Source organism: Chamaea fasciata, unplaced genomic scaffold (genome assembly GCF_029207755.1).
Source record: "Chamaea fasciata isolate MVZ Bird 193981 ecotype frontalis unplaced genomic scaffold, bChaFas1.0.hap1 SCAF_1, whole genome shotgun sequence".
NCBI classification, from domain to species: domain Eukaryota; kingdom Metazoa; phylum Chordata; class Aves; order Passeriformes; family Sylviidae; genus Chamaea; species Chamaea fasciata.
Window position 1 is genome coordinate 115916166 of NW_027094086.1, and position 9395 is coordinate 115925560.

A 9395-nucleotide genomic window follows, 5' to 3' on the forward strand; every position below is an offset into this window, starting at 1 on the left:
ATGTCATGTGTAAAGTAGGATATGGAATCAGGAAAGTCTTTCTGGCAGGATTATTATTTCTTTAGGAAATGCATTATTTTTCAGGGGATAAAAACAACTATTACACTGTTGTTTTTGCACACAGTTCTCTACCAATTTTATGTAATGGTGATTTCTGAGAACTCCATCCAAGGTTCAAGACAAATAACAGCAGTGTGTCCTTTTCCTGTTCCCTCAATTCCAATTGCTAACAATACACAGGTCAGGCTAGAGGGCATCAAAGAGGCAAAGGGGATTTAAGAAGGGGAGAAAAGCTAGCCATAAATGAACAGATATGTGTAGTAGAATTGTGGCTTCAATAAGAAAGGAGAGACCAGTCCTGGAAATGAAACAAATAATGGCTACTTTCCTCGTAATGTTGACCTGTAAGTTAATTACAGGTTAGAAATGAAGGTGCAAGGTACTGTATGTGTTAAATATTATTAGTTTTGCATCTGCCTTGAAATCAGAATCATGTTGATAAGTTAACTGAAAAGCTATCTAATTACATTAGAAGTACTGATTCCTCCAAGAATGGCAAGAAAGCCTTAGCCTTTTAGTAGAAACATGGAATCTTTGTTCTTCATGACACAAAATGTATGGGCAGCACCAAATTTTCCTACAGAAATTTTAAAAAGAACATGCTACATTTCCATAGCTTTTCTAGACCTTCTTTTACCATGTTTTCAATATCATTTGTACTTCTCTGTCTGTTCAAAATTTACATGCTTCAGAGATAGAAGCTTTATGAATTCCCACAGGGATATTTCAGAGTTTAAGAAGTCTTGTAGTGTTGGGACTTACTTGCTATTTCTTCAAGCCATGATTGTCTGGCATATATAAAATGCTGCACTGGAGAAAAAATGGTTATCAAGCATTGGATAGTCCAACCTTTCTGCAATAAAATAACTGTTACAAAAAACATCCTTTACTGGGAACTCTAGACCAAAGAGCACTTTTTACTGAGGGTTACTTTTTTTTAATTTTCCTCAGGGTTGTTTTGGGGTTTTTTTTGTTTGGTTCTTGTTTGTTTGTTTGTTTTGATTGTTTGCTTGGTTGGGTGGGGGTTTTTTTTGTTTTGTTTTGTGGTGTTGGTTGGTTGGTTTGGGTTTTTTTTTTCTGTTCTAAATAAGACTGCAAAAGGTATTTATTAAAAGGTATTTATTTATTAAAAAAATGTAAGGAGGGAGGAAAAAGTCATATGTTTAGGAAAGGAAGAAGACAGCTTAAGTAAGTAAGCATAGCACTGATCAAGGAAAAGATCAATCATTGCTTTTCATAGGCGTCATTAGGAATTTTATAATTAGCGTCTATTATATCCTTTATTTAGAGAATGAAAGAATTTGGTTTGATCTGAGTGTTTCTCCCAGAGCTTTAAAAGACCTGGAAGCCAGCAGTGTTGCCAATAGGCATTAGGAAAAATAAAAATCCTCTATCCATTTGGCCAGTAAAGAACCAACAGACCTTTTGGAATATGGTGATAGTGTAATGATGAAACTCAATTGTGGTTCATGCCAGAGTATTCCTGTTCTTATTCTCTGATGATTCACTCACCCAGGATTCTGTTGAGCTGAAAATATCGGAGTGATATTGTACAAGTTAATTACTTGAAAATCCCTTTCAAGAATGAGAAATTATGTTTCCTTGTAAGTAAAAAGTGTCCATACTTAGATGTATGTATGGATGTACCTCAGCATGGTACATATATTCTGTGTATTCAATACCACTTATTCAGGTTTATGGCCTTTGCAAGAGGCCTCAGGTCATGTTAGGACATAGACCCACCGTGAGTCCATCAGAGACAATGGGAACCTTTCTTTGTTAGTAAATGAAGTTTGTAATCTTATCTCAGAGTTATAAAAAGAGGACCGCAAAGGTATTCAGGCTCCTGGCATCTGATTAGAAACTTGAAATCCCACTGCAAACTGCAGAAATCTATAGAGACTACTCTGATGGTCATTTGTATGCATCCCAAATGTAAATTTTCTTAAATATTACTGGACTTCTTGTAAGTATTTTCAGTCTTGGAGAAACTTCAGGGTTTGGGATTTTTCCTTTTTTAGGAAACTTTAAATGAATGGGTTTTTTGATTTGTATTTGGTAGTCCGCAAATTTAAAATCATGTCATGATTTTAATTGTTTTTTTAGAAGAAACCTCAGTGACAGGAGCAGAAATATCATAGTTTGGCAGAATACTACTTTAAAATATCTGCCAGGTTTTCACAATCCTTGTAAGAATGAACACCACCTTAGTGAAAAACAGTTGAAGACACTGATGACTCAGCAAAATTATATGGGGCAGCACCCATTTAAACACATTAAACATGAGAGATTTTCATAACTCATGAAAGATAAGATTGGTTTATTTGTTTGTTATTAGAAGCAGGAGTAAATGAAGAGGAGCTATATGGAGATCTTAATTTTAAGTAGAACTCTCATCCTAATGATTAAAACAAAAGTATCTTGAAAGACCAGGGAATAGGATACATTTTCATTCTACTCTGGGTTGTACATTAAGCTGTCCAGATGGAGATCTGTTAATTGATAGCTAATTTTTCCTTGTTTAATTGTTGCAAGGTATATGCATTTATAGCAGGGTATTGTTGCTACTGCAACAATTGAAGTTGTTGCAATTTCTTGCAATTTGATTTCTAATGTCATATTAAATTATGAGTGTCAGCAGTAAGGTGTGAACACTGGAACTCTTTGTCCCCAGCCAAATCCCTGTACCTTGTCCAGTGCGGGAGGTTGTACTGCCTGTTACAAGTCTGTAGCTCACAGGGTTAATAGCCACCACAAGGCCTCTCTTGCTTGATTTTGCACATATAATCTTAAGTGAATCTCCCTCTCATGTAGCTAATACGAACAAATTATGTGTCTCTGTTTGTTTTCTCTTCTTCCCCACAGGTAAAATTAGTATTTTCAAAGGAACCTTCAAAGCCAATGGCCCCACGAATCTTACCAAATCCACTAGCAGCTGCAGCAGCAGCTGCTGCTGTGGCTGTGAATTCCCCCTTCAGTCTTCGCACAGCCCCAGCAGCCACCCTTTTCCAGACTTCAGCACTTCCTCCAGCACTCCTACGACCAGCTCCTGGGCCTATACGGACCACCCACACTCCTGTGCTGTTTGCTCCTTACTGAACTCCAAACAGGAATTAATTGTACTGCAATAATTTTTCAAATCAAAACAAACAAACAAAAAAATGAAAATCAAGAACATTGAACTATGCAGTGTTTATTTATAGTTTAAAGTATATATGAAGAGCCAGAACTTTTGATAGAGAACTGAACAAATTCTGAAAGGGGGAATGGGCAGTATTTTCTCCAGATGAGAACATTTCTCTTGAGCATTGATTGTTTTAGAACTGATCTCCAGCATTGACTTGTAGTGACATATAAAACTTATAAAGCCTTTTGACTGTGCATTTTGGCACATAGATCCCTGCAATGTCTTTCCTGCTTTATGAAACGACTTACAAATTTGTCTAAAGGGCATTAACTGGTTCCAATGTATATAAAATACTTTATTCTGTAGATTAAAGAAGAATGGAAAAAAAAAAAAAAACAAACACTGTGAATAGTAGTACCCTTACCAATCCTCCTGCCAAATCAGCAGTTACTGGGTATTTATCTGAACAAAAGTAGATACAATAGATGTCTTGTAAAACAGTAGTATTGTGTCTCTATCTATGCCACTAGGTTTCTAACTGAGTTGCAAAAGATAAAATGAACAAAATTATGTCACTTTGGTAAGTAGTCAAAAATTATTACAATAACGTGGAGCTGTTCCTGGTGAGCAAAGTTTTCCTCACTCACAGAAAAATGAAAATAATCTAGGTGAGGGCGAAGAAAGAGATAAAGATCTAGTGGGGGAAAATAATTCAGATACTGTACACAGAACGGGTCAAATGTTTATTTAACTGAGAAAGTATGTGTACACTGTGTGTTTATTCAAAAAGTGTAATACATACAGGATAGATCAATGTTTAAGACATGACAGTGGAAAACAAAAAATATGCTCTTGTCATGAAACAGGCCTGACACTTCAGTGTTGAGCAAAGGAAAGACACAAATCGGTCACGCAGAGTCATAACTGACAAAAAAAAACCGGGAGAGAAATCCTGGTCTCATTTAAGTCAGTTTAAAGTTCCTTCTGACTGCACTGTAGCCAGAACTTCATCCCAAGAATGGCACATACTCATTTCATATCACACCAGTGGGAGTGTCTGTAGATACAGGTAATATTTTTTGCAATAGGCTTAGTCTTAGCAGCAGACCTATTCCCTTGTTTTATCTCCTACTGATGTGATATAAAATGTCTTAATATACCTATAAAATGTAAACAGTGACACATGAGATACATATTACGAGATAACTGCACATCATGGGTTTGGAACAAATACAACTTTTAGGATCTCAAGGGACCCTTGAATTCTGTAGCTGACCGTAATGTACAGACAGCTTAAAGCCTTATATATTTACTGTGAGGCTTAAAGGGGTTGACTGCGTCCCTTTAAAGTAAGATTTATCAGGGGTATATATAGATATATTGTATATATGTTAGAGTAAGAAAAATAACTTATAAACAGAAAATCTACTATATAAAATAATTATATAACCATTGATTTCACATGTGGGTCATTAAGTGGTAAGTAACAAACAACAGAGAAAAAAAATAGACTTCTTGAATCTGATCCTTGCTGCCTGCTTTTTCCCATAGGGAGCTGAAAAGTATCTATTAATATTATGGAGTGCGCTGCTGAGTAACATGCAACCACTCTGATGTGTAGCTAAGTGAAATGCCTACTGTACATTTAGGCAGAATAAAATTTTAAAGCATAATTTAAGTTTAGATGGGGAAATTATTTGAAAGATTTTATTAAAAGGCAGTAATGCAAAATATTGACCATGTGGTTACTATATAATGCTGCCTGTGGTTAATGCAGACAGGTGGGAGATACAGAGGATGGGAATATACAGCACTTTTGACTTGCAGTTCATCAGTGAGCCTTCCACATACATTCGTATTTGCCATTTTTTAAACCTCTCCGCATTTAGATTTTATAAAAAATATATAAAGAGAGAGAAAGAAGAGGTTCCATGGATATCTGTGTCCAAAGAATTCCAAAGAGATGCATTTATTTATCTAGAAGTATTAAATAAGTTCTATATTATGTATTTGTATTTCATCCAGTTTATTTGCAAACGTTTGTGCCTTGAAATGAAATGAGCTTTTGTTTATATTTATTTCACACCAATGTAGCCATGAAAAAAAGACATGATGGTGATTCCAGGGCTAATTACCAGCTGGATTGCTTTGGCGTAACTTTCAAAACAACAGTATGAGTAAGTTCCTGAAGCCAAGTTTAGACATCAAAATAACTAGGGGCTGACATTTAAAAGGGCTCTCTACTCTACAGCTCCCAGTAAAGAGACAGTAAATAAGCCAGCCTTCAAAACCTGCTCCTCACTCAATTTAGAAAATGTTTCATTTTATTTGGGTACATGAGATAGTAAGATTCAGTGGACTTGGTCTTTTAAGCCTGCTTTCAACCTTCCATCTGTTTGCAGAAGCTATAGTGCCATTGCCAGCTGCGTTCAGATTCCTCCTTGAAAAGGGCAGCAGCTTTCAAGCTGTGCTCCATGAACCACCAGTTGTTTCCAGAGCCTGTGTAAGTAAGATCTTGCTAAAGGAGGAGTACTTATATTTTAGGAAGGTAAAAGATCTGGTCATGCTATCTTTTCCCCATGAGGAAGCAGGCGGATGGGAAAATGGGAGATGGACAAATATCCTGAGGGCTCTTATGCACAGCCTTCTGGTGCATGGACACCTGGTGTACATCCTGCCATGTTGTTGTGATGCCATCAAAATCAACAGGCTGATCCTTGCCAAAACGTGGCCTGTGGCATGTATGGAGGCACAGTACTAAGGGCAGAGTTCATACAAATTTTGCTAGAAATAAAGGAGTGTCATTCCAACTACTTGCATCAGCTGATTTGCAATGACACCTTCAGTTTTCTTGGACCTCTTTTGTCACAGTGCTCTATGGAACAAGCTTTTGTTCACACAAGTCTCTTTTAAAGTTCAGCTGTAAACAACAAACTCAGTTCTTTTTGTCTCTTACTCACTACCTAATAAAGGATGAAGCCTAAATGTTAGAATGTATAGTGGATTTTCTGTGCCTTGCTGGTCCACCCCCCTCTCAGTCAGTAGCAAGCCAACGTACCCAGGACATCAGCACAACAGTTCTATTATTTATATATATATATTTATCTGTCAAGGAAAATACTGGCACAGCAATCTGATGGGGCAAAGAGAACTTCTGGTCAAGAGTATGTCCACAGGAGATTGCAGAGGAGGTAGCAAACAGAAGATACTTTACACTTACTTGTCAATACATGCAGTGTGGAGAGCACTATTAAAGAAAAAAATGCCCTCATATTTCATATTACTGTAACACTCCAGGGCCAAGAGGAAGCCTAAAGCACAAGGAAGCAGATCATTTCATCGAAGACACAGTCACTCACTGGAATAAAAGTGTGAAATCAGCCAGTGGGGAAGTGGCTGGGTAATGAACTCAGAAAAACAATCAGGTTCAGGGATGTTTTCTTAAGTTTTATTCAAAGTGTTAAAGAATAACTATTCTGTTCTGACCTGAAGAGATGGTATTTTTGTGGGAGGTATATATATATATATTTATATTTTTATGCTATCTGCATTTTTCCAACTCTATATGACTTCAAACCTTTGTTCTGATGCATCGTCATTGCTCTGAAGCGTGAAATTAGTTACCTTCTTGAAAACTGCTGTAAAAGCTGATGTGAGAGGTCAGTAAGCAAATGGCATAAATATGATGATCTAAAATGAAAAAAAAAGGACTGACCATGTCAAGAAATATTGTATTTGAAAAGTATACATCTTTATTTTAAGATAAATTATATAAAATTAAGAATAGCTAAATAAAGTTAATATAACTAGAAGAACTACATCTGTCATTTTAGTACTGGAATATTACAATTGGCTCTACAATTTTAAAAGTTTAAAAGACTTTCTAGGTGTCAAATCAATGCAAGGATGCTGTTGGTAAATTTAATGTCTTACTTCATTATCTTCCATTTACATCAGGAGTACCATAACTGAATGGACCTGCTTTTAGCCACTATTTTAAATGCCAAAGGTGCAGTAACATATTGGCCCCATATTCCCTGAAAAGTGAAACCGCGCTGCTTAGGAGCCCCTGTTTCTGCCTTTTCCTCCCAGTATACTCATAGTTTTTAGAGTCTCTTCAAAGTGTCCCAGGGAATTTCTAACGCGGTATCTTTTCTTAGCAAAAGTAAACATCATTTTATGAACATTGTATCAACATTGAGGAGCAAGATCTAAAAAGGTTTTCACAATTGTAACATTATTTTGAGTAAATATGAAGCACAGACAAGTTTTTTGGTTGCACAAATCCTGTTGAAAACACATGAAGTCAGAATCTAGACCACTTTATAAGTGTCCTGGTTTTGGGGTTAACTCACAACAATAAGAGATCTGTTCTTTTTACTGACAGGTGTGTGAATTTTCATTTCTAAAACTGATTTCAGCACAGTTCAGGCTTCAAGACTCTAAGCTCCCAAAGCTCCCAAGAAAATCATAGTGGGCTTCCTGTTTATCTAAATGCATGTGAAAATGTAAGCCTATACTATGTAAAATGTTAATTTTTTTTTTTAACATCACATCTTTTTCTCCTGTTCTCATTGTTTATCTCTAAGTGCCATTCCTTCAGTGCAAATGAATCATACAGAAGCTTCTGTGCTGGAATTCAGTACGTGACTAAAAGAAACAGTAATGCTGATAAATCATATCTTAAACAAGTTGAAATCCCAAACACACAGTGAAGGGTTTAGCCAAGGAGGAGCGCTTTATGGCCTCTCACTTCTACAGGTTTATTAAAATTCAGGACCATTTAGGAGTAAATGTTACTATCTGGAAGATGATTATTACATAGCCTGACCTGAAATGTGAGCAGCTGAAAGTGTCTGCTCCAGACCAAAATTAATAATGGTATGAAAACCATTATGCTCTTAACTTTGGGACTCCTGATAGCAGTTGCAAAAGTCTTTGATTTCAATAGAGGCAATTTTTTGCTCTTAGTGGACAAGGCCTTTTGCAGTCATGCTGTGTACTGCAATTAGGTGTCATTCAACTCTGATTCAGTATTGATACTTTAATAAAGAAACTTGGCTGAGCGTGAAACATGATTAGTGGCTGCCTGGTTCATGTGGTCAGCCTCATGCTGGGGCAATGCCTGGGTGGTGAAATAAGAAGAATTGAAAGAGTCAATGTAAAGAAATTGGTGGACTAATCTGATCCTTTTTCCTTAAGCAATGTTCTTAAATGGAACTTCTGAAGTATGAACAAGCTGGGACACTGAAGAGTTCCTGGAAAAAAAAAAAGTAGGGACCGTGAAGATCGTGGGATCTTAACTTTAAAAGAAGTTTGATGAGAAAGAACTCAGAAGACATTCTTTGGGACCTTGTAGCAATATTCACACTAGGCACACTGTTAATACACTGGCATTTTTCCTGTTCACAGCAGAAATCAAGGATTTGACACCCGTGATAAGGAACAAGCATAGTTAATATTCATTGTATAGGTATTGGACACTCAATTCAAGTACACAACAATTTTCCTTGGGACTCCATGTCTTCAGGTGTGCTCATACCAGCCAAGATACCACTGCATTTTGTCAACACCTGGGTCTCCTTAAAGGATGTCCATACTTTTTATGTTTTTATTACAATTTTATCTTTCTTCTGGTTTTTTTATTCATTGTCTTGTCTCTCATAGGAATGAACAGAATCCATAAAATTAAATATACATTAAAGAAGTATGTAATCATCAGTGCCCCTGTTGGGCCATTTGATCAGAGTCAATAAATTGAATAAAGAATTTAAAGCACCAGAGCCACAGTAATGGTAAAATATTGTGAAGAGAGAACGTCTATACTACAACGCTCTTTACCTAATCTAGAGTTTTATGGCACAGACTGCTCTTTATTCTTTCATACTTTCCTGAAATATTCGTCTTTTGGGATCCTTCAAAGGTTTAATCGAATTTAAATGTTATTTCCTATGTTCAGTAAAAACATCTATGTATTTCTGAGTGCAAAAGCAATATAAAAAGGGATAAAACCACAAACCATTTTCTCACTAAAAACTCCTGCAGCTTTTGTTAACAATGTCAGCCCTTTCTCTGCTTGTGGCTCGTGGCTGGCATTTACCATGGGAACTGTTCTCATTGAGACATGTATCGGGTGAAAACTGTCAGTTCAAAACAGAATCTGTCAAGTGCAGACATTCATTTGGGGCACAACAAAGTGAGAGATGAG

At 36.4% G+C, this 9395-nt stretch overlaps 1 protein-coding gene across 7 annotated transcripts in view; it reads left to right on the plus strand.

Moving 5' to 3' along the window:
• The window catches only part of ZNF385D (zinc finger protein 385D), a 413504-nt gene extending 409816 nt beyond the window's left edge, over positions 1-3688 (plus strand). For all 7 annotated transcript variants that reach the window (XM_066194563.1, XM_066194570.1, XM_066194578.1 and 4 more), the window contains one exon: positions 2926-3688. In XM_066194563.1, coding sequence (XP_066050660.1) covers positions 2926-3159 — 234 coding nt within the window. In that variant the 3' untranslated portion in view covers positions 3160-3688. The remainder of the gene's footprint in view (positions 1-2925) is intronic.
• The last annotated feature ends 5707 nt before the right edge of the window (positions 3689-9395 follow it).